This window comes from Mus musculus, chromosome 18 (genome assembly GCF_000001635.26).
Source record: "Mus musculus strain C57BL/6J chromosome 18, GRCm38.p6 C57BL/6J".
In the NCBI taxonomy this organism is placed as follows: Eukaryota; Metazoa; Chordata; class Mammalia; order Rodentia; family Muridae; genus Mus; species Mus musculus.
In genome coordinates this window covers 45587234-45614091 of record NC_000084.6, presented here as the reverse complement: position 1 = coordinate 45614091, position 26858 = coordinate 45587234, and the positions used below count along the sequence as shown (strand labels likewise).

At 40.4% G+C, this 26858-nt stretch overlaps 1 protein-coding gene across 5 annotated transcripts in view; it reads right to left on the bottom strand.

Annotated features, from left to right (window-relative positions):
* The window catches only part of Kcnn2 (potassium intermediate/small conductance calcium-activated channel, subfamily N, member 2), a 417138-nt gene that overhangs the window by 71796 nt on the left and 318484 nt on the right, over positions 1–26858 (bottom strand). For all 5 annotated transcript variants that reach the window (XM_030250331.1, NM_001312905.2, XM_006525639.4 and 2 more), the window contains one exon: positions 21668–22086. In XM_030250331.1, coding sequence (XP_030106191.1) covers positions 21668–22086 — 419 coding nt within the window. The remainder of the gene's footprint in view (positions 1–21667; positions 22087–26858) is intronic.

Genomic DNA, 26858 nt, shown 5'->3' with positions numbered 1-26858 from the left:
AAGGGCTGAGGTCTCCTAAGAGGCATGACAAGAATACAATAGGTCTAGAAGCAGAAATAGCAGTCAAGAGATAAGTGAGATGTTTGCGTGAGAAGAGCTACCACCCGAGGAAGCTTCTGGAAGAACAGGGGCCTCAGGGGCAGCCAGTGTGGGTTACAGAGTGTAACACTAACACACCATCCGACCCACGGCTGACAAGGAACCAAACACACTCTAGGGAGCAGGTTTGGTTTCTCAGGCTTCTCTTCACAACGCAAACACGCTTTGCAAAAACCTGAACCTCTGAGCAAGAAATGCCTTTGAAAGCACCCAGTTTGCGTAAATCATTTTCGCATATATAGTGATTTACGTAAGCAGTTTCAAACACTCTTAAGTCACTCAGTGACGGCACATTCTTTATATAAGGCCTTTAAAACCCTTGACTTAATAAGTTCTATCTAGGATGTTAAAAGCACCAAATTACTGAAAGCTGGGTGTGGTGGGGTATTACTGCAATCCCAACACTCAGGGAGCTGAGGCAGCTGGGTGAAGGGTTTGAGACCAGGTTGAGCTTTAAAGAGAGACCCTGTCTCAACAAAATACAACAAACAAACAGAATAGCTAAGCCTTGAGGATGTCCACAGAAAGCAGGTGTTCTTTCACAACCCCTTTACAAATAAGCAAGCAGAAGTACAAAGGAGTCTGGTTAAGTTCCACGAGGTCCCAAACAGGACAGGAACAGTTTCTGGATCCCAAACGAGGCCATCATTCTACATACTCACACAGAGGTGGCTTGTGCCTGTATCATAGCCCAAAGTCTGTGCAAGAGCTTTAAATTTACAGTGGAGGATCCATTATAAACCCCGGGATTTCTTCAATTAAAAAAAAAAAAGTCCAGGAAGGTGAGAGACTCCCAGGACTCAAAGGGAGGGCCCTTAGATGAAATGCCCTACAGTGGGGAGAAGGGATTTGTGGGGTCTATCTCGAGTAAAAACACAGGGCATCAAGTGGAGGGATGGGGTTGCCATCCCACAGTCAGAATCTCTGACCCAGAATTGTTCCTGTCTAAAAGAACTGCTAGGACAAAAATGAAGAAGAGAAGACTGAGGGAAAGGAGGACCAGTGACCGGCCCAAATTGGGATCCATCTCAAGGGGAGGCTCCAAGGCAGGCCTGACACTATTACTGAGGCTATGGTATGCTTATAGACAGGAGCCTAGCATCACTGCCCTCCGAGAGACCCAACAGGCAGCTGACTGAGACAGATGCAGATAGTTATACCCAACCAATGGACTGGAATCTGGGATCCCTGTGGTTGAACTAGGGAAAGGCTGAAAGAAGCTGAGGAGGAGGGTGACCCTATAGGAAGACCAGCAGTCTCAACTAAACTGCCCCCCCACCCCCCAAGATCTTGCAGACACTGAACCACCAACCAGGTAGCACACCTGAGCTAGTCTGAGGTCCCTGACACATGCACAGCAGAGGAATCTCTGATCTGGCCTCAGTGAAAGAAGAGCCACCTAACCCTTGAAAGTCTTGAGGCCCCAGGGAGTGGGATGGCCTAGTGGGAATGGGGGTGGGGGGTGGGATGAGGGGACATCCTCTGGGAAATGGGGGGTCGGGGGAGGAGGAATGGGATGGGGAACTGTAGGGTGGCGGAGCAGGAGGGAAAAGAAAAGCAAAGTTTAAAAAAAAAAGTCTAACCTGGCTACCAGAGAAATCAGTTAAGAGAATCTGACACATTCACCATCACAGGGCATGTGTGCATGGCACGGCCTACTTAGGAATGCTGCTAACAGACCCCTCACTACTCTGACACTGCACTTCTCAACATTTGATTAAAATTTATGAGCATAGTATATGCTTTAAAGTCCCTCAAGTCTGCCTTCCTGGCAGTAAACAGAGTTTTCTAGCATATTAGCAGTGAGCAGAGGTCTTTGGGGTCATTCAAGTTCTGGTCTGACGCCCAGCCTCTCAGCCTACCTGCCAGGTAACTGAAATGAGGGCTCCCTGAACCTCCAAGCCTCTAGCTCTACACCTGAGGCACTGGGATATCAATCTTGGTTAATTTTTCATCCCCAAAGGAGCATTTTTAGTCCTGCCACCGACACTATACTTCGGTGCCAAAAGATGTTATGAACCTCATTTTGCCCTTCATATCTATATTTAATACATGAAGTATAAACTTTGTTCACCACTCCCTCTGGATCTATGTTTGCCCATTTGCATGTGACCCTGCTCCCACTAAGGAGGCAGGGGAGAATGGCTTCCATCTTTATGGGACAGTGAACATCAGACACAGTAAAGCTGGTTTGCTTTTTGTTTTCCTCATGGAACTGACTCGTGGTTTATACGCACGCTAAATGTCCCTCTAGGTCCCACAGGCTTGGTCCCTATCAAGTTTATTAGGAGGTGGTGAGAACTTTGTCAGGGTCCAGTGAGAAGTGATAGCTGATTAGAACTGTGCCCTTGAAGATGACTTTGGGACCAGAGCACTTTCTTCCTCTCGTTCTCTATCTGCTTCCTGGTTGCCGGGTGTTTAGCGGCATATTCCTCTGGGCCACTGCCCCGAAGACAACAGGCCAACTGTCCAGGGACTGCAACCTCCAAACTGAGAGACAAAATACACCTTTTTCTGTTCACGTTCATCACGCCATATTTGCTACCGTAACGGAACGCTGAATGAAGCTCATTATAAGGATTACATCGTATTACAATCCTGCAGCAGCCTAAGTATGATGCAACTGTGCAAGGCAGCACACTGATTAGCAAAACTTAATCACCGTACTAAGCATACTTCTCCAGAGTACCTAAGAAGAGCTTCCAAGTCAGCATGAAAACACAAAGACACAAGCAAATGAGCTAGACAGGACTGACCTACCAAGTCACTACCTTCATGTAACAAATTAGTAAGCCAGAGACCACTAGGAAACAGGTGCTCAGAGTCTGAGATAGGTCACTTAGCAACACTTCTGTGTCAGCTTTTGTAAGGTCACAAGAAGGGGAGATGCCCCAAAGGGGAACGTCTCACTGTTGCTGTCTCAAGTTCAGGTGTCCCTTCAAACATTTCTCAGTAATGAATGTTTCACAGCTAGTTTTTCTTCTTGATAACATCAACGGTGCTGCTAGCCAAGAGTCTCTCTGCTGGAAATCACATTTTCATCAGACAGATATGAGGCCAGTCTAACGGGGTCCCTGACCCTTGGGGAGGATGGAGTGAGGAGAGGCTATCAGCGCATGCTCTTAATAATCTGTTCCCCTTGTCTGCTGCACTCATCTCTCAGAGCAAGGGATATGACAATCCCTTGCATATTAGGACGACCCAGAAGGAAGAGTGTGTACACTTGTGTGTTTACTTAGAGCAAGTCACAGAGACTTAGAGAAAGTCACGGGGGTTTTATATTAGCCAAAGTTACAGTAAGTTTTCTTTTCCCATAAAAGCGTTAAAAAAATAAGTTCCAATATAACCAACATTCTGAAAAGTTAAAGAAACAAAAATGACACAGTTGATACAACAAAACCAAACAAGTGTTTAGAGAAGACGTTTTAGGCTAATACCGTGGCTTTGGTTTGCCACACAGCAGCCACGGGTTAGCATAATCACTAATAACCATGAATTCTTCATCTGGTAGGCAGACATGGCTTCCTTCGCCCCAGCACCAACTGTGTCTATCCCTTCTGCACACTTTCTTTTCCATCTGATTGCCCTGCCTCACTCTTTGGCCTTAAAATACTCAATTTCAAAGTTTCTAATCAAATTTCTGTACAAAGTCTTCTTATACATTTTTAAATGATAATTGAATGACCTCAGTGTGAGCCCATCTGGCCACAGGCTTATTTCTCAGTTTAGCAAACTTACCCTCTTCCATTTGAATTCCTGGAAATCAAGGAATATGTACTGTCTTATCTTCCACAGTATCTAGGAGGATTCTATCTCATTCCCTGTCTTGGGTCTGTGTAGATGATCACTCTTCATCCTCTCCCCAATGCCACTGTGTGACTACCTTCAGAACCAGGTCTTAACCTAAATCAAGGCAACTCTAAATTGAACAGAAGACAGTATCAGACTCTTGGATAGCTTTTTCTAGCCTCCTTAGAAAAGTGGCTATCATTGAGTTTGTAGCTTTCTTAGGAATAGAAGGCAGATATAGATCTGCATTTCAATTTAATTAGATATGACATTGTGATTAAGAAAGGTGCTTAAAAGTTATCGAACAGCATTAAACCGCTGACTCTCTGGTCTTCTTATTGCTCTGACTTTGCTTCAAGTGTTCCAGTTGAGGATGGGTAGAGAAGTATCAGAAGAGCCGTCATTCCTGCACTCAAGCAGTTGAACTGGGATGACTTAAACCATAGTCCATCATGACTTAGGAAATTTACAACAAACAAACAATAACGACAACCAAAAAACAAAACAACCAATATGATTGGTTGTTTCAGGGACTTCTCCACAGATAAGATACTCATTGAATACTGGCTTCACACCAGCTCATATGCTGGCTGGGTCCAGAAGACATACATCCTTCTCTGTTCTCACTATATTTGCACACAGTATGATGTATGACTTTGACCTTTTTAAGGTAGTATCTGGACAACCAGTAACAGCCACCAGGCTCATAAAATGTATGACACAAGTTATAATCATTTTTCTAGCAAAACGCCAACTAGTATTAAGAAACTTTCCTTCCTGAGACACCCATGTCAGGCTTGGCCAGTTATCTATGAGTTCATAATGAGGTTCTGCCCAAATAAAACAGCCCATGAGCAAATACCAGAAGAAAACACTGAGTCTTTACCAAGAGGTGATTAGAGAATAGCATGGGTAAGGTTTGGACCTTTTCTCCCTTTTGGATGGCTAGCTATTTCGAGTCCTCAACACTGTGCCTCAGTCTCTTTTATTTTGACAGTTAAGTGCCGACACCTGTTCAAGGTTCTATAATAATTGAACATTGGTTTATAAACAGCAGCCATGGTGAGCTGGGAGGTCCTAGTTCAGAGTTGGAGGCAGATTCAATTGTTATGACCTGCTTCTGGCTTCACAGAAAGCCTTCACAGGGTTAAAGGGAATGAGGCAGTGTCTTAGGTGTCTTTCTCCAGAGTGCTAGCCCCACTAAAGAGAGCTTTGTCCTCTTGACTAGTCACAGCCAAACTCCCCATCTCCTAAAGCATCATACTGGAGGTTAGGTATCAGCAAGCTGATTTTAGCAACTGGACATGTCTATACAATCCCCCTGACCTGCATACCCCCACCTTTGCAATCTAAGTTCTCTTCTAGATAGAGTCATACTTTTCTTAGCAGGCTTCAACTCAAACAGTCTACTTGTGGATAAATGGGCCAAGTACTAATAGCATATCTGCTTTTGTCAACTATCAATGAGGAATACTAATAATAAAAAGCTAGATAACATGACTGAAGTTCAAAACTTCGTCTTAAATAAAAAGGCTCCACTAAATTTCATGAATTTTTCACTCAAATTTGTGCAAGCTCTAGGTACGTTCTCGTTAAATGTTAATTTAATTCTCTTTATAGGATTTGACCCATTTTCTTTAGTTTTTAGTATTTTTATGTGTACAATGAGTATTTGCTGCATGTACATGCACAATAGGCATGCAGTATCCACAGAGGCCAAAAGGGGGAGTCTAATCCCCTGGGAATAGTGTTGTAGGGAAATAGTGTAGGACTCTACACTGTCATGTAGGGGCTAAGAATGAAACTCAATTCTGCAAGACCCCCAGTGATGTTTGCCACGAAGGCATCTCCCTGGCTTCTTACATGTAATTTATTTTAAGAACATGTTTGGTTTGGGCTTTAAAAAAAACAAAAAACAAACAAAAAACCCAAAACAAACAAACAAACAAACAGAAAAACATATTTACTTAAGTATAGTAAACAGAAAAACATATTTACTTAAGAATGTCTTTCCAGCGAAGATGATTAATAACTGATTTCTCTGTCTCTTTGTCACTGTCTCTCTGTCTCTCTCTGAGTGTGTGGTGGGGGGAAAGGGTTAGATCAAGGATACCTCTCTCTCTCTCTCTCTCTCTCTCTCTCTCTCTCTCTCTCTCTCTCTCTCTCTCTCTCTGTCTCTCTCAGTGTGTGGTGTGTGTGCGTGCATGTAGGGGGTTTAGATCAAAGATACCCAGGACTATATAGAAAACAGACTGAATATTTGTTAAGATATCTTCAGGCTATACTGGTAAAGTACAGAAATCTGCAGCATTCAAAATATCTAGAATTTTAAGACAGGAACATAGATGCAATTTCCTACCATATCCTGATCTAACTATCTTCAGTATGGAAAACATGCCCATCAAAAAGCAAGAAGCAGGCATCTAGTGGGCACGAATCTCCTACATGGCTTAGGATTCTGACTAACATCCATATAAGCTACTTGCATCTATCATCACTTGTACCAATGTCGGTATTTTGTCAAACTTTACTGAACATTTATATTTAGTTCTAGAGATAATACCATTGGGAGGGAGTCTCTTTCATGAACTGCAGGAATGTATAAAACCACTGCTTAACACCCCCCACCCCACCCAATATGTATAATACCGCACTCTGCTTGCAACAAAATATCAACAGAAACGGCCTCCACAGAGCAGAGGTCAGGGAATTTGCAACATTATAGGTTGATAAAGAAATATTCTAGCTTCTGTAGACTCCATATGGTCTCTTCTACAAATTCTCTTCTCCCCCTTCAACTTAAGAATGCAAAAACCTATTCTTAGCTTATGCACTTTTCAAAAGCAAGTAGTCGTTGAGATCTGGATAGTTTGTCTGCCCCCCAATTAGCTGGCTCAGCACACTGAAAATAAAATTTTCATTTCCTCAGTTTCTGCTATTTTTCCCTCAAAATAAAAAATCCATAAGAAACACAAATTAAGACAAAAAAACGAACCTGGTTAAAAAATCTCTTTTAAAAAGTAAAACCAGACGGAGAATGATGTGTAAAAATTCTTATGTTTCAAAGATGTCTGGATTGCTTTTTCCTATGGTTGCTTAAGAATACTCTTGGATGATGAAGCTGTGGTTAAAACCTCAGGATGGCTTCTTTCCTCCAGAGGCTTCAGTGGGAATTCTAAAGAGGTTTTATTTTGGTGTGTGAGGGCAGGGGTAGAGCTCTTTTGCGATAAGTTCTCTCCTTATACTGTATAGCACAGGCTAGCCCTAAATTCCATACATAGCCTAGTTTGGCCTCCTATCTCAACCTCCAGAGTACTTAAGTAGCAGACACACTCCTCCACACCCAGCCTGAGATTCTCAGTTCTGAGGCACCAGGAGCAGAACTTGCCCTGTGTGTTCACATCAAGAGCCAAGTCAGATTGCCTGTTACTGCTGATGCACTCTGGGAGTTATAAGCACGGGAGGCTGGGGGTGAGTGCAAAGGACATAAGGCCAGTAACCTACAACAGGCAGCTTTAAGAAAGGAAGAGATAAGGGTGACCCAGGGACACTCATATCCATCTGGGTATTCCTTTCTGCTTTGGGACTGTCACTAAAGCCTCCTTAGAACAGGGTCCCTTCTGTCTTCCCTCTGTAATTGCAGCAACGACTCCGGCTGCACTGAGTTGTGAGCCCCTGAAGCAAGAGCCAAGATAAAAGACAGAGGAGCTCTGTCTGAAGTCTGTGTGCTCCAGCAGATTACACAGAAATGCTTCGTCCTGAACACATGGCAGGGCGTCCAACAGAGCTGGACCAGGCCTGCCACATTTCTGGGAGGCCTCTTCCTGCCAAGCACAGAGGGAGGCTTCAGATTCTCAAGACCAGTGCGTCTGCAGTCTTCAAATACTCCACAGCTTCCATTCCCACCACTGCTTCAAGACATTCTAAATTAACACACAGCTCTTCATTAACCCACATTAACTCACTAAATCAAGAAACTAATTACTTGCCAAGGATCCATTTTCTAGAAGATGCTAACCGCTGTAACATCTGCATTTAGCGTGGATTCTCATTAGTGACTCTCTTCCTAAGAACCCTACAGAGTGTAATTTTTGATGCATTGAGTCCCTCTAATAGACATCTTTCTACCTGGTTGGTACAACTGTGCAGAGGCGTGTGCCCGCAGGTCCTAACTGGGCTACACTAGTTGATCTGATTCTTGGCCTGGTAGAGGACATGTAAGTCTCATAAGGAGCTCCATGAGGATCAAGCTGGTACCAGGTAAGATTTCTTTTCACCAAGTAGCTTGATGCTAGTATAGCTTTCTACCTCTATCTACCCAAGATGAAGGAAACACACTATTGGCACTCAGAGAATACTTTCAAACGGAACTCCACTAACCTAATCGCCAGCAGAAAGGGTATTTTCTAGTACATTTATTTACTAGGTATTGGCTGCATACCGTGTTGTACGTGTGGAGTTCAGAGGACACTTTGTGGGAGGGAGTTGGTTATCTCCTACTACATAGGTCCCAAGGATAGAAGTGTTTGGTGGTAAGTGCCTTTATCTCTGGGCCATCACATGGCCAGCAGGAAAAAGGTTTTAACACATACTACTGACTAACTTACTACAGTAATCTCTCTTGTTCTACAGACCACATGGGATCTTTCCAACATAGCATCGTCCTTCTTTTTCCTATCCAATCATCAGTTAACACATACCAAATACCTTCCACATTAAAATAAACCAATGACCTTGCTAGGGCTTAAAGACTAGGGATCTGGATAATAGAGGGAATGGTGAGTAAGAAAAGTAACATCAGCTATCGTAGGCTATTACAAAGATGGAGAGTCTTTAGGCAGGAAAAGAGAACAGGAATGTGGATGCTTGATTCACAGAGACCTCTGCATTTCTATGAATTTGTTTTTGAAATAGAATACTATTTTCTTAATGGCTGAACAGTATGATATTGTTCTGTATAGCACTTTATTTTTTCTTTTTACCCTTTCATCTACTGAGAAACATCATTTTACCCCATGCCATAGCTAGTGGGCTAGTGGGAACAGAGCAGGCAATACGTCAGATACAGTAAACAAATACTACATGTTCTCTCCTGTGCACAGAAGCTGCAAACATCTCCATGAACAAAGAATAGCAATAACTAAAAGCTGGACAGGATACAGGTAGCCATGTCACAGGGAAATTGACATATACATAACAAATCACAGATAAAAACACATATATTGTAGTGTTTCAGTCACTGTAATCCCTGGTAATTTACAGGAACCTTAATAACTAGAAGAAGTAGCATGAGCACACTACACACAAAGCAGTGATAACAAGATGCAAACGTTTATTATTTTGATTGACAAGTACAGATTGCATAACTGTGCTGAAAATGCCACACTGTAACTCACAAATATGTGCAACTATTCTGCTAATCAAACGTTAGAGAAAATATTTAATACATGGAAGTTGGAACCCCTTCAATTTTCTCATTATGTAATATCCATGTGTTATCCTGACCCCATAATTGTGTATAATTATAAAAGCAACAATGGGAACACAGTTAGCACGGGAGTATAACAACGTTAGTATCATCCACTCTCAGAAATAGAGCACACCATAAATTCTAAGGACACTGTTGGTATTGCTTTGTTTAAACCCTTCTCTGCTGAGCTAACATTATATCACGCGTGTTTGTTTTGTTTTGTTTTTTTAAAGAAAGCTTAATATGTCTAATAAGCATGATCACATGGATTATTGGAAACCAATTTTTATAACTTTCTGAGAGTTATGACATTGACTCTGCCTCTGCTTCCTCCTTCCAGCCTCTCCAACGTACTTGTTCTCATGAAAGAAAAAAAGTCCTTGAATTTAACGTTTCCTATAATTACTGACAGAAACACTATTTTCTGCTAACCACAATGGCTTTAATACTGTTTCCTCTGCTTTGTGGCTTTCAGATTAATACCCTGGGACTGCTACATGAGTTTTAAGAGATTCTAAAGCTGTAATATAGACAGTAAAACCTCTCCAAAACCTTAAGCTCTTGACTCTAGCTGCATATGTATCAAAAGATGGCCTAGTCGGCCATCACTGGAAAGAGAGGCCCATTGGACACACAAACTTTATATGCCCCAGTACAGGGGAATGCCAGGGCCAAAAAATGGGAATGGGTGGGTAGGGAAGTGGGGGGAGGGTATAGGGGACTTTTGGGATAGGGTATAGGGGACTTTTGGGATAGCATTCTAAATGTAATTGAGGAAAATACATAATAATAAAAATATTAAAAAAAAAACCTTATTCCTAAATTATATTTTTTTTGCTAGAATATCAAGCAGAATTTAGTAAACTAAACTAGCACATTTTGCTTGACACACAAAGTTTTCAGAAGACAATTTCTAGCAAAGAGTCCTGAAAGCACAGACATCAGACAGCAATCATCCAAGCATCTTTCACCTAAGCCCACATGGAATCAAAAATACTGCGAGTTTAAAGCATATGGTACATTTCTTTATAATATACTAAGCAGATTTGGTACTGAGGCACACTGTGCTTCAACTAGACAAATGGTGGCCCAGGGTTGGAGCACTACCCTTTTAAAGTTGTAAGTATGTGCTGTCAGAAACCCTCAAGGACACAGCCAGAATGGAGTCTATGGCTATTCAGTGTCTAGCTAGCTATAGCTTTGAATTACATTGTATATCGGGGTCTTTGGTCATGAATGCAGAAGCCAGATAAAAATAAATTATTGCCTCAAATGGAAAACAAAACAAAACAAACAAAAACATACCCGCAGGGAAGGCAAGAGAAGAGTATCTTTGTCCCAAGTGATACTGTGACTTATTCTGGCTTCATTTCTCAGACTTGTCACCATCATCAATACAATGGAAAAGTTTTAGTGGTATTGAAAAGGTATCTTCTTTGTCCCTTCCTCTCTTTTCTGACATTAGAAAATGAAGGGGTGGGTAAAGGGGAGGAGAGGGGAGAGGAGGAGAGAAGGAGGGACTCGGAGGAAAGAAGGGAGGAGAGGCTGCAATTAGGATGTAGAGCAAATAAAAAACTAAATTAGTCAAAGAAAGGAAGGAAGGCAGGAGAAGGAATGGGAAGGGAGGAAAGGAGAAGGAGGGGAAGGGAGAAGAGGGGTGGGGAGGAAAAAAGGAAGTAAGGAAAAAAGGAAAGAAGGAGAAGGGGAGGGGAGGGGAGGGAAGGGAAGGGAAGGGAAGGGAAGGGAAGGGAAGGGAAGGGAAGGGAAGGGAAGGGAAGGGAAGGGAAGGGAAGGGAAGGGAAGAAGGAAGGAAAAAAATAAACAAGAAAATGTGGCTTCTAGAAAGACTTACATAAGGAAAAGCCACCTGGGGAAACAGATAAACCATAACTTAATGGAACAGTGGGCTTCTCCAAAGATGCCTCTGAATTTCTTTTCCTGTATTGTCTCAGGAGTGAAGGCAAAACTGATTCAGGAAAAAGAAAGTCTGTATGGCTTTGACATATGTACAAAGCAGCAAGAAGAGAAATTAAAAAATAAATCACAGCAATATGTACAAACCAAGTTTCTGATGAAAGACTGATAGCTAAACTGCATAAAGAACTCTTAAATTTAATAAGACAAGGAATCTCTTAAAAACCAAAAGGCAAAATGAATAGTTATTTTCCCAAAATTTACAAATAGCTACTAAAGGGTGTTCAAAATCACTACTCATTAGAGGGCTACAAATTATAAACATAATATCATGCCACTTTCTTTTTTTTAGAATGGTGGTCATATAATGTAAGTAAATGTATATAATTTATTATGTGTACTTTCATTTATAATCCTCTATGTATGTAGTGTGCATATACATTGCTGCCAATGCTATTTATCTGTATCCAGATATACAAGTTAATATGAAAGTGCATCTACATACACATAAAATATTGGCATTCATATGTCATTTACATGACTAACAATATTGTTAGAGAGCAACATGAATCCAGAAACCTCATATACTCTCATACAGTGCTCACTGCTACAGGAATATAAAATGTTACACATTTAGACATTGACCTGGTGGTGGTGGGGTACATGTTTACTCAGAGACTTTTGTACAAATATTCACAGAACCCTACTTATAATACCTAAACCAGTAAAGCATCTAAATATGCATCAACTGATGAACAGTTGGATAAAATGTTCTTAGAACACTGTTCACCAATATAAAGGAGCACACTGTAAAACATGCTTCAAGAGAAACAAGTATTATGTTTAAGCTAAGTAAAGGAAGCCAGTTATAAGAAATGATACAGTCATCCCTGGTGTCTATGGGAATTGGAGCCTGCGGATACCCATAGTCCTTGGATGCTCAATGGCCCTTTACATAAAAAGTCATAGTATTAGCATATCACCTATGCAACCTGTATATTTTAAATTATCTCCAGGTGGCTCTAAACACTTAATACAACACAAATGCATATGAACAGTGATGTTGTGTTGGTAAATAATAATGATGAGGGGAAAAATTGAACAAACTTCATTCTGATACAGTTTTGACAAATATTTATGACCCACAGTCAATAGAGAAACCTGTAGGGAATATAAATGCTTCAGAAAGGCAAATCTGTCTCTATAGACTGTATCGTGGTGTGAATGCACTGACCCACAGCACTAAACCATCAAAATCTGGTAGATTTTATTATACATAAATTATTCTTCATTAAATATTTTTAAATGAGCATTATACAATAATGTATATACTTTAGCCAAAACTTGTGCTGGAACTATGACAATTAAGTTTTATTTTCTATTATTCCATACTGTTCTCTAAGCATTAAATAATGGCCGGGAGATCAAAGTGCCTGTGACTTCAACACCACACTAAATTTCCATATCTCATTACTGGCTTTTTCCAGCATCCCCGGGAATTTGGCAATGATAATGGTATCTATTAATCCATGGGCGTTTTTGAGCCAGGGGTGAAGAAGAGTTGTAACTGGCAAGGTGGAAAGTTCAAGGACTATTGTTGCCCTTCCTAGATCTCAGGAGATGTTCATGAACTAGATTCTATCCTGCCAGGCACACAAACTAGTGGAGAAGCACTTTGTGCCTCTCTTTATTGCAGCAGAGCCAAGCAGACCTCTGGTCACCCAGTAGGTGCTTTATTAACTAACACCAGCTCTGGGATAGAACAGCAAGGCCTCATTCTCTACCTAACAGTGAGCAAGTTTGTTAACATGTATTAAGGTTTTAAAGGTTGACTGTTACAATATGAGGCAGATTTGTCTAAATTTGGTGTGTGCCCAAAATGTGTATATTTTATTGCATAGAAAGGAACTGTTTTTGTCTTAAAGTTTTCCTCCTCTAGTTTAATACCATTTTGCAGCATAGAAGCATTAAAAATAAAAGAATAAAATGCATGGGTACAGGTAAAGACACCACTTGGACCACAAAGACTTGAGATTGATACCCAGTACCAAAAACCACAAAATAACAACAAAACCCCAGAAATACAGTATAGAAAATCTGTGAGCAAATAATAAACACTGTCCCCACCCCCCAGAATCCAGCTCTGAATCAAAGAAAGGTATTCATTTTCTTAAAAACAAAACAAAACAAAACAAAAAAACAAAAAACAAAAATGGTCCAGTGAAGCTGAACTATGTGAGTTCTCTGACCAAGCCTTCATATATACACTTTATACAAACACTGTACATTGAGAACCTCAGGGATTTCTCAAAGCTGGGAAGTAGACAGAGCTCACACTTCAGAAGATCTGGACTTGAGGGCAGCTGGGCGGGGGATGGGGCTGGAGGAAGGTTGCTATGAACTGACTATGACATCAGGTTGCCCACCATGGTTGGATGCCTATACCATTCGAATTTTCAGTTGTCTTGCTCTAAAAACCACTGCAGATAGTTTTCAACTCTCATTCTTGAGACAAGAATATCAAAGCCTCCTGCTCCAAATGTTACTCTTGGTTGTTCACTTGGAGGTAGACCCTCCCTCAAATAGATCTATATAGGAATGAAGAGAAAACGGAGCTTGACTAATTTATTTGGGACTATAACAGTAAGCACCAAGGCTTTGCAAGTTGCTGAGTGCATGCTCAACTTCTAAAGTGCAGACTTTTCTAACTTGAAAGGGACATTTTAAAGCTGTGACTCATTCAAGAGCGTGAAAATGCTATATCTGTATTGTGTGAATCAGACCCTGGAAGTATACGTTTACAAAGTATTAAATTACCATCAGCCACAGATTACAAATCCATTGATGAAATGCTTGGTGTTGACTTAGCAACAGCTGAAAGTTGGAGAGGTGAAAATAATGTAATCCTCCAGGAATCTGTAATAAACCCAGCCTGTGGCATGTTCACTTAGCATTGCAATGCATAGTTAATGATGCTTTTTCAAATATTAAAGAAATTCCATCATAAATGCTATGTCTCAAATTTAACCAAATCAGATAGAAGCAGGCATCCCTAAGGGGCAGGGTTTAGAAGAAACCAACCCTCTGAGTGAGTCTTCTGAAAATATAAAATAAAGTCTTAGCTAGCAGACTGGGCAAATGAGCTAACATTGTAAAATGTAGAACTCTATTATATCCTCCTGCATGAAATCCAATATTAACAATATAAACAATATAATACAACAGCTGAGACATCCACATGCCCTTTGTCCTTCCTCCTCCAAAAGTTGGCATATATCACATGAAAAAGGAAAATTCAAACCTCTTTGAAAAAAAAAAGTCAAGTGGAGACTAGAGCAGGTCACGTCTACACACCAAATGCAGTCATTATACACTGAAGCCAACCACTGGTGTTATGTTAAAGTATGCTCTACAAAGGGCAAGCAAGGAGTAGTCTTGAAAGTACAGATTAATACAGTCAGGAAAGGGTATCAGTGCAATATGAAATTGATGTACATGAATTAATAACAATAACTTTTGGGGTTCTCCTGAATAAGATTCTCATTCTAATACATAAATGAACATGATTCAGAGCACATAATCCTCAGAGAGTAGAATCCCATATGCTATCTTTGAGTTAGGGCTAAAAGGATGGACTATCTAATTATAAAACATTGTGTTCTTTTACTTCAGGAAATTCTACTAGGTTGTGTCTCTGGACCAGAAGGTATTCTATTTGATAGGAGATTCCCCAAACAACCCATTCAATATACTTCTGATATCAGAAGACAGCGACTTATGTAAAAATTACACTGTGCCATTTTTTTTTTAGTATGGTTTACCGGTAATATTCCACCAGATGCTATATAAGAATACAGATTCACATATACTCCAGAATTCATTTGATTACAAACAAAAGTTTTGAACAAAAGTTTTGAAAATGTATTGTAAATGAATATTAGCAAAATTGTTGCTCACAGATAGGAATATAAATAAATACTCCATCGGGCAATATTATAACATAATTATTAACATAGTGAACACATTGAAATGGAAATCTCTCATTCTCAGATTGTGTTTGATAATTAGAAAAGCAAATACCACATCAATTATTTTGTGTTGAACTTTAGTATGCGAACCTAGTCAACCCATTTCCAGGGCATTTCCAGAAGATACCACGCCCAAGCTCACTCTTCCCTTTTTTAACTATACCCCTTTCACAATGAAACTACTTCAGATTTATTTTACAAAAGATTTCCCTCTCAACTAATGCATATGAGTTAATTAACTTAAATATGCTTATAGATAAAGCCAATGGAATAAACCTGAACATGAAGTTATTTGGTGTTGATATCCTAAATATATGACCGTTTCCCTAATGGCTGAAAAACTCCCAACCCCTCCAATTTATTACAGTATTACAGTGTGGCTTTTGCTTGGGACCACTGGCACCAGAGTCCCTAGCTCTTTTCCCTACCCTCAATTTGACCCTCTCTTCCAAATTACTAAACTCTTTGGTCTAAAGAGAATATATTGAATGCAGGACTATTCCATTTTATTACCTCTTAAACTGCAAAAGACTGCAAGCCATCCCAGTCTGTAAAACTTCAGTGTTAATTAGCATATACCAAGAATGTGCCCCAGAAGTTGCAGCCAAACAAGATTTCACTTTCCCTCTTAGAATTCCTGGTGCACTATTACATTCTAATTATTCTTCAAACTGTGGTGGTGATGATAATAATAATAATAATAAAACAATAAAAAAACAAAAAATGAACAAAAGATGAGTTTCCCGGTGTGATGTAGCACTAACCCCATATACAGGCTTGCCAATTAGGAACGCTATCTCTTGACACGTGCCAACTTGACCGTAGAGTAGGCTATCTCTACAAAACTAGAAGTCTATGGAGGTACAAATAAGGACTGGGGAACTCCCCAAAGTCCAGGGACTTAAGCTATTCTAGTTTCTTCTGTGTCACCTAAGCACCCAAGAGTTTCCCCTAGATGTATCTTGATGAGATGTCAGGACCTGAGCCATTCTGAATGGAAGATCATTTACCAGTATACTATCACTCTTCCTGGCTTGCTTCAGAACAGATGTTCACTTGGACACAAGCCTACAGCAGAGCCATAGTGTGGTAACTCTCGCTTAGCCAAGGGCAAATGCTTACTAACCAATGGACACAAACTGAAATAATGCTGGAGTCCTGTCTTCTCTGTTTCTCCCTATCACTCACCAAATAAATAATGACTCAATAAATATATGAATAAATAACTACATACATATAAAAATATACAATATAATTTTATAACCATAAAATTATATATTATATACACCAACAGCCCCAAACCTGCATAGCTGAGTGATCCTTTCATAGATGTCACATAACAGATATCCTGCATATCAGATATTTACATTCATAACAGTTCAAAAGTCAATATTCAAAACAGTTCATTCAAAATTACCCTTATGAAGCAACAAAAATAAATTTGTGCTTGGGGGTTACCACAATATGAAAAGCTGTATGAAAGGGTCTCAGTATTAGGAAGGTTGGGAACCACTGATATATACATACTATCTATATTACACACATATCTATAGCATGCAAAGTGTACAGATAGTACTATACATACATATTCACATATACTCACAGGCAAATAAATGTTGTGGAAATGATATGCAGGGATTGAAAAATAGATGTCTTCTATAGGATGTCTTTCCAATCAATAGAGAACACTTTAAAGAAACTGCTAGAAACCCTGTACTTAGTAGAAGAGGAATAAGTTTGCATTAAAACCTTCTACAGAAAACCACCTGATGTTCTCAAACTTCTAAAAAGTAATTTTAGCTTTGTTTTTTAAAATATCCTAGTTTGCTGGTGTGGTGCAGCACTGGCCCCATTCATTTGTCAAAGGCCTCCTATAATAACGCCTTTTTTTTGAATTATGTGTATATGTGGTTATCTGTGTGTGGACGAGTGCCAGTGTCAACAGATGCCAGAAGAAGACACCAATGCTTATGTGTATACGTGGCTATCTGTGAGTGGATGAGTGCAGGTACCCACAGATGCCAGAAGAAGACACCAATGCTTACATGTATATGTGGTCATCTGTGAGTGGATGAGTGCAGGTACCCACAGAGACCAGAAGAAGACTTTAGATGCTCTGGAGCCTGAATTACAGACGGTGGCTAAGAACCAAACTCAGGTTCTCTGCAACTTCAGTGCCTAGTACACTTAACGGAGAAGCCATAACTTCAGTCTCCAAATATTCCTGGAATTCTTATAGCTAACCAAAAAGAGAATTTCTATTAGATATGAATCTTTTCCTTGAATGTATTGAGGCTACTTAGATGGGCCAACAATAAAACTGTGTGGTTCATTCACATCAAACAAATAAGAGAGTTCTGCTGATATGAAACAATATACACTTATAAAAGAAAAGAAAGATGGATGGGAAGGAAGGAAGTTAGGAAGAGAGTGAAGAAGGAGGGAGGGAAGAAGAGAGGGAACAAGGGGAAGAGGAAGACAAACCAACCTCAAGGAGAAAGAAAGGCAGGCTTGGGCCCAAACATTTAAAACAGAAATCTGAGTGAGGTAACCCAGTCACAAAAGAACACAAATGGTATGCGCTCGCTCACTGATCAGTGGATATTAGCCCAAAAGCTCAGAATACCCAAGATACAATTCACAGACCACATGAAGCTCAAGAAGAAGGAAGATCAAAGTGTGGATGCTACAGTCCTTCTTAGAAGGGGGAACAAAATACTCACCAGAGGAAATACAGAGTCAAAGTGTGGAACAGAGACTGAAGGAAAGGCTATCCAGAGACTGACCCACCTAGGGATCCATCTCATATACAAACAACAAACCCAGACACCATTGTGGATGCCAAGAAGCACTTGCTGACAGGAGCCTGATATAGCTGTCCCCTGAGAGTCTCTGCCAGAGCTGACAAATACAGAGGCTATGCTTGCAGCCAACCATTGGACTGAGCACAGAGTCCCCAATGGAGGAGTTAGAGAAAGGACTGAAGGAGCTGAAGGGATTTGCAACCTCATAGAAAGAACAACAGTATCAACCAACCAGACCACCCAGAGCTCCTAAGGACTAAACCAACCAACCAAAGATTACACACGGAGGGACCCATGGCTCCAGCTACATATGTAGCAGAGGATGAGCTTGTAGGACATCAATGGGAGGAGAGGTCCTGTGAAGACTCGATGCCCCAGTATAGGGGAATGCCAGGGCAGTGAGGTGGGAATGGATGGGTGAGTGGGGGAGCACCCTCATAGAAGCTGGGGGGGGGGGGTAGAGGGTTTCTAGGGGGGAAATGAAGAAAGGGGATGACATTTGAAATGCAATTAAATAAAATATCCAATAAAAAATAAAAAGGAGCTTTGTGAAATAATTTATTTATCTTTGCATATTTTTGAGTTCATAATACAATTATATAATTTAACCTTTTTCCCTTTCCTCCCTCCAAATTCTCCCATACACCCCTCCCTACACTTTTTCAAATCCCTGGCATCTTTTTTCAATAATTGCTGATTCATGAACATCTATATACACATAAGCCTCCCTAAATACAATCTGGTCAGTCTGGATAATAGTACTTGAAAGTATGTTTTCAGGAGTAGCCAGTGTTATCTGGTAACCAACTGTCCGGTTTTTCCCTGGGGAAGACTTTCTCCTGCTCTCAGCATTCCTTAGTTGCCTGTAGTTCTTTGGATAGTGTTTTGGCTCCTGGGTGTTTCCCGTGCACAATGGAATGTCAATTGCTGTCTTGCCAAGCTCAAGTTTAGGGAGCCATGCTGATGAGACTTTATAGGTGTAGCTTCTGACGGTCATGGGAGACACAATCTTAAGGAAAAACCTACAGCTGCCACCTACAACTAAGCCAGAAAAATCCTTAACCTCATTCTACATATTTGTCTTCATACCCACAGATAAAAGAGGTCATCACCCATCATCCAGGAAACTTCTCTTTCCAACAGACAGACCATTACAGAAAACCAAAACCAATCAAAGTGCAGTGTTGTGCAGTCCAATCCCAAAACATACGTATTTTTGCACCTTAAAGTCACAATCTGGAGATTTTTTCCAAAGCAAAAAGCAAAATTTGAAGGAAAAAAAAATATCTAATGTGGAAAATCTATCAAGATGTTGGGTGATGATTTTATTTCTTTTCACATTTGTGTAATTATAAAGGGTTAAGCGAGATAATGGCTAATCAAACCATTTAGCTTGCAAATGAAGACATGTGAGCAAGAAGAAGTAATGTGCCTGGCCTGAGGTCACCCACGCTAAATGCAAACTGTGACTCAGTCTTGTGGTTGCAATCCTGAGCATCTGTCTCTTTCCCACAAAAGCATGGATCTGTTGATTCCTTTCTGTTACTACTGGCTGCAGACTCATGTTCCTCATGTACTGGACGCTTTCTCGTTTCGTTGTCTGTTGATGAAGACAGGAATGGCTATCATGTAACAATCCAAGCATGACAAAACACGTATCCTTTGGGCTGCTGTAAGCTGCCACTGCTTGCCTCAGAGTTTCTATATCTGGGGTAAAAATTGTGATATGAACTATTTTAAGAAAGAAAATGCAAGGCAGGCGAACAGTTTGGAGGTGACTTAAATCAGTCTTTAGAACCAGTCACACTAGAGACCACCCAAACCTCTGCAAATATTACTAAGGATGCCTTTACCCTCCTCAGTCATAATGCTGGGAAGAAATATTGGTTTAATCCTTAGAATTGGAATAGGTACACCCATCCCTGAGGCTTTCAGGAAGATAACAAAAGATTAAGATGAGGATGGAACCATATGGTGGGACTTTGAACACAAAGAGAAATGAAATTCTTCACTGCTCTGAGGAATGGCATTCCAATTTGGAATTTTTATATCCAGCCATACTGTTCATAACAACATGTGAGACTACAGACTGCCGAGTTGTCAAGGCCATTCTTTCATACACTGTGTTTTCTTAGAGATCATCACAAAATGAATTCAGCCGCAGCCAATAAGTAAGGGAATTAGTAAGATAATAGAGAAAAGGGCACCTCCCCCAACACACACATATACATATGTACACACACACACATAATACATGCACATATATATATATACACATACATAAAACATGCATACATGTATATACATACACATGCACACATATACACATATATACATGCATACATGTATATACATACACATGCATACATGTATGCATACATAGGCATGCATGCATACACATATGTGCACATATACAACACACACACACGTACATGGTAAAGAACCCTTCCCTAACATGACAGTGGCAGGAAAGAAAGGTTGTGAAAGCTACATACAGTTCAAGGGGGGAAATGTAGGAATGCTTAATATGTCTAAAGAGAAAGAGGGAGGTTTATAGAATGAGGAGGGTTTCGAGAGGATTCTATGGTAAGAACACATAAAACTGAGTCAAAAAACAAACAAACAAACAAAAACCTAAGCAAGCAAAAAAAAAAAAAAAAAAAAAAAAAACCCAAACAACAACAAAAACCATGGAGTAAAGGAAGGACTATTCATTCCAGAGCAGAGGTGGGAAGATAAAACAGGTTTATCCCGTCACATTGTGGACGGTGAAGTTGTGAAATGTTGTTTCTGTGCAAGATAAATAGCTAGGACCCAGTCCTATCTCTCATGTGCTAATTTCACCTTCAATTGTCCTACCTAGAGTCATATAACCATAGTCACCATTCGTTGTTAAATAACTCTTTCTATGGGCCATTCATAAATGTACTTTGTTTATTTTGTTATCCAAAGTGAATATTGTTGATGACAGAATTGATTGATTCAAACTCTGTGAGTAGCCTCTGAACCCCCAAGAACACGTGTGCACCCCTAAAACACCAGAGCTTCTCAGACAAGAAACACAAACTATCTCTTTCTATTCGTTCTCGAATGTTCGATAGAAACCAATTCATGAACCCATCAAATCTTCAGCAGGCAGCCATGTACACAGTAGTACAAATTGGTGCTACAGTTAACAAAGCACTTTATCAGCTCTCCTGGAGTTCACACATGTTGCATCAACACTTTTCTAAGACTTCATGTTTCAACAATCATCAAATACTTAAACCAGAAGTAGTTTAGTGATAACACATTTCAATACAGAGTCACCACAAAAATGTCCCGGTCTCTGAATTTTGATAGATTACAAAGACAACCCTCTATGGAAAAATGGATCAAGTCAGAAAGCAGAATGCACAACCACTCATGCATTAGCTTTATGCAGGAAAAGTTTGAGAAAGCCTTGTGGCTGTTATGTAAAAAGACAGTAAAACTTTCAAACCTCGGGCGCATCATGTTTTTTTCTCTCACTTCTCAAGAGTCTATATGGCAAATTATTTTCTCAGGAAAAGAAAGAAACTTACCTTTCACAAGCTCGGACAGTCCATGCGGCAATTATCCATAATGAGATACTAAAAACCAAGAGCACAGTTCCTGGGCAGATAGTCATTAAAGTCTTCATAACAAAACGCGTATTGAAGTTTATCTTATTAAGTGCCCCAATGCTTCTAGACGAGGCATCGGTGAAAAGTTTGCTATGTAATAGCATGACTCTGGCAATCAGATAGAGCCTTAAGAACATTGGTATAGATAAAATAATATCCACATCTGCGGTGGTTGTGGAGGGGGCATAGGAGAAGGCAAGCCGGGCTGTCCATGTGAACGTATAATTCCCAGGTATGGGATGGATAGCACACACCAGTATTTCCAAGCAGATGAAGAAAATACGCTCATAAGTCATGGCTATTCTCCAGTCATCTGCTCCATTGTCCACCATGAATAACTGAAAAAATAAAGTAGAAAAGCAGCTTCAGTATGGCATGAATGCTCCACAGGTGTTAGTGCAGATCGCAAAAGACACAACAGGGGATGCTTAGCAACCGGGCCGCCTAACGCTTACAGTGTGCAAAGTCTAGCTAGGGATACTACTTATAGAAGAGGGCAATGGTATCCGAGGAGGGTGGGGCTTCCATTCTGTAAAACTGAAAACAAACAGCCTGCTCCATAGGAACTTGGGAGTCCACCTTACTGGATGACCACAGTGTGGACTTGGCTTTATAAGAGACTGTTCTACTCTGGAAGGGACAGTGTTTCAACTCATGCATGATTTTATTTAGGGTGCCTCTGCAGTCAGCTCCATCCTAGAATGCAAGTGACCCATGAGCATCCTCATGACAAATCATATTCTAGGTCTCAGGAAAAAAAAATTACAAGAAACTACAGAAAAAATGTGGCAGAATCATTTATTCTAGTTTCCTTACTATTGTTTTTATATCTTACTCAATTCTTCCTTAATAAAGACTACCTTTTCTTATTTTTGTCATCTCTCATACCACCACTGAGAAAAGAGTGCCTTGCTTCTTTGGCTGTGAGCATGGACACCAGACCTTGGCTGTCCTTGAACTACCAAAAGCAATGGAAATATGTGTTCACTTTTCTGGCTGCCTGTGATGACTTGCAGGGGCTTCTGGCATCTAAGTCCAGGAAACCATGGGTGCCCATCCTGTTGTGATGCTGTAGTCCCTCCCATGTTCTAGGAAGAACCATCTGCCTGATGCCAACTGTGCTCCCCACTGAGAAAGAGGTCCTCTTTTCCTTCTGCTAAGTAGCCAGCTAAGCTAAAGAGTAAAAGCAACCAAAAAGGGCACATTTGCGTTCTCAGGTGACAGGGCTGCAGAGTAGGTGAGGGAAGATTCCCCATGGTTGCATCCTATGTGCTCTCTTTTAGAGGGACGAACTCCTCCATGGAGGCCAAGCAGATCCCTGTTCTTGCTTAGTTATTCTATATGTCTTACTTCTCTCCTGTGACCCGGAGTGGTCCTTGCTTTACTGCTACTTTGCAAAAATACTAATTTGAGGACAAAATTGCCTCTTTTATGTGATCCTTGAATCAAGGAGATAGAAAACCCTCACATATTTTTTTTTAAATCAAAAGTATATTTATATTTAGAAGGTCTACTTTCTTTACAACTTGCTTCCGAGTGGCAGGGCAGAGTGTAAAACTGAAACGTTCCTCCAAAGGGGCTGAGAATCACACAACTCCAAAGGATTTTAAGGGACTTTAAAAGGCCACACACACTCTCACCCCACCCCCACTTTACCCTTTCCTCTTAGCTTTTCTCATGCTTCATGTGTCTAAGGTAATGTCCTACACCAAACTCCACTTTCCCTAGTACCCATGTGCCTTCCCACTTAGGGGAATAATATGTGAATAAGTTCACACCATTACCACTTACCAAAAATAATACAAAGACACAAAAGGGAACCAAGGCCAATTGTCTGCACTCTGTGCAGTTGCTTTTCTCAGGGCTCCTTCAACTCCAGGAGGATTCCCCTGCCATCAGCACATCAGCCACTCTGGCGAAGGCCACTAAGTTATCTTCATTATGGAGAGCAGTTTTCAGTGTTAACCTTTAGCTTACTTTTCTGACATCCCCCCTCCTCCCCATTTCAGGAAAAAAAAATGAACCCTTCCCTTGGCTCCTACACTGCTTTGCTCTTTTCATTTCTGTTGCTCTCATTGACATCAGTGTCATCCCCTCCCCCAACCCCGGGCCATAAGGATTCATATCTAATTCTCCTAGTTAGACCCTCCCTGGGTGATCTCATCCTTTACCTTCCGACCAGATTCCTCTTTTTGTTCATAATCTCCATCATCTAAGAGTCACTTGAAAGCATATATTATATAATCCCATTACTATCAAAAACATTATCATCAAAAGCCCTTCATTCCCGGATGGTAAAGCCTAATCTACATCAGCAGACAAGGCATTGTGCATATGGTTTTACACATCTCCAACTTCATTGCTTATGGCCCTTCCTTACAGTTCCCGTGACTGCAAACTACAAAACCTGCTCCCTGCTGCTCCTTCTGTGTCTTCTGCATTCTGTCTTGTAGCCTAGAAAGTCATCGTGAAGCTAACTCTCTCTTATCAAAGACTGTATGTCATACCATCTCCAAATCTGAACACATCTTTGTTGCACTATGGGTTGCTTCTGTCCCTCCTGTTGATGTTATCAAAAAGGGCAATGACACTTCCACCCCTCTATGTCTCTGAGACTTGACACAGGGGCCCCATCTACCCATCAGAGGTGAACAGATGCTCACTGCAGCAGCTGCTTTGTTACCTCTACCTCAGGAGTCACTATCCTGACTGCTGTAATGGTCCTAGTGTTCTTTAAGCACAGTCATGGAAGATGAACATACCAAATGTCTGACATAAGTTTACGTCAAACACGCTGCAGATTTACACCAAACATATCCCACTGACATGTGCTATTCTGAAATTACACAAGAGATCCAGATACTTTTCTTCTTTGGTAACTTCCCTGGGGAAATTTCTATTTCATTTCGTTTTATTATCTATCTATTCTATTCATAGTTCCCTCTTATTATCAGATAACTCAGCTTATTTTGGGCTTGAGAGTATGCATCAAAGTATTGTCAGGAAGAAGTATGTTCTCCTCCTCAGAACAAAACTAGTGTTGTTTTGGTTCATTCACTTAATAGTCCATGCCAAATTCTAACACCACATGCCAGGGCTGTGCTACTTCCTGTGTTGTAGAATTCACAGTGAGAGTGTGCCCACAGAAATTAATTTTGATCCGGAAAGAAAGTTGTCAAAAAGATGACTTGAAGCAATTTAATAAAGTAATTAAGCCTTTGGATGTTACAATGAAAGAAACAAACAGGACAGGAGATGGGGAAGGATAAATGAGAAACAACAACAGATATGGCCATCAGGGAGGACTTTGGGGAGCACCACTTAATGCAGGGAACTAATAAGAAAAGCAGCCCATCATGTAAAGGATATCCTAGGCAGGGTAGAGAGCACAGGTGAAGGCAGTGGCTTTATAACTCCTTAGCATGTGTGCTCAAAGAAATAAAGAACACTGGAGTGGCTGAAGTTAACTGGCCAAGAGACAGAGTGAAGGCCGGTGGATTTAAAGGGACAAACAGGAGCCCACCGGAAGGTCTGTTTGGGAAATGGCACTGGGACTGGATTCAATTCATCTACATGGGAACCCACTAAGACCTCTAGGTGAAGAAACAACAGGATGTGACCTGCAAGCCTCATCCTCCTGCTGTGGGGGACTCGGAGAGGCAAATACAGAAAGATGCAAGTTACACAACACCTCTGAATTGGACTGGTTGGAGTATCCTTAAAACCTGGACTAAGGGTTGCCATGGAGATGCTTTGATGGGCATAGTGATTGCAATATTGCTTGAATTTGCTGATGTACTGAATGTGGGAATAATGAAACAAAGAGCAGGACTCACAGATGGTTACTGAGTTTCTACCATGAAAAACAATACAGAACAAAACAAAACCCAAAAAAACAACCAAACAAACCAACAACAACAACAAATAAAATAATAATAATAATAATAATAATAATAATAATAATAATAATAAAACCAAGAATGAACGGTGAGACCACTTTCTGAGAATATTTCCTAAACTCTGCAAAGCATGGAAGACAGAAAGAAAAGCCCAATTTTGGCCACTAATATCCAAGTACAGATGCCAAGAATACATTAAGATATATAAGTCATTTTGAAAAGCTTGGAACCTGGAAATAAATTTGGGAGGCATTTGTATTTAAGTGGTTTATTAGATGAGATGAAGAATACAAGAAAGTAAAGAGAGTAGGACATGACAGTTCTCAAGGTCAAGTTTGGAGGATGTAAAAAGTAGGGCCCATACAGGGATGCGAAACAAAGGAGTCTGCAAAGGGAGGAGAAAAGAGTAACATTCTGAAAGCCAAGGACCGTGGGCTGTCAATTACAAACTGTATACAAACTGTAAAATGGTATTTACCACGTTCACAGAAGCATTAATGTACACTCAATAATCTCTAGAGAACACAAAAGCATTCCAAACATGACAGTCCCTCAGAGTCAACATTAAAGTCTAACTGCAGAAATATTCTATTTGAATTTTACATAATCTCTGTAATAAGTGTGGTCTCTTTTCCACTCCCAGGTAGGTCACAGGAAGTTCACCAGAATGACTGATAGCATATCAGATCTACCTTCCTTTTTTTATTCTGATATTCTTAAGAGAAGCAAATACTCATTGAATACTTATGGTCATTAACGAATCATGAAGTGTAGCCAGGTATGGTAGTATATACCTTTAATCCCAGCACTCGGGAGACAGAGGCAGGCAGATCTGAGTTCAAGGTCAGTCTGGTCTACATAGTGAGTGCCAGGACTGCCAGGGCTATACAAAGAAACCATGTCTTGGGAAAGGAAGGAAGGAAGGAAGGAAGGAAGGAAGGAAGGAAGGAAAGAAGGAAAGAAGGAAGGAAGGAAGAAAGAAAGAAAGAAAGAAAGAAAGAAAGAAAGAAAGAAAGAAAGGAAGGAAGGAAGAAAGAAAGAAAGATAAAAAGAGAAAAAAAAGAGTAATAAGCAAGACAGAAGTATCCATACTCAACTAATCATAATTATTAATATACCTGTCAGTGACAGAAATTGCAAAACACATCTGGTACATGGGAGCTTCACAGCCTTGAAAAGCTAGGCCATAATGGGAAAAGTACAAGTTGTTG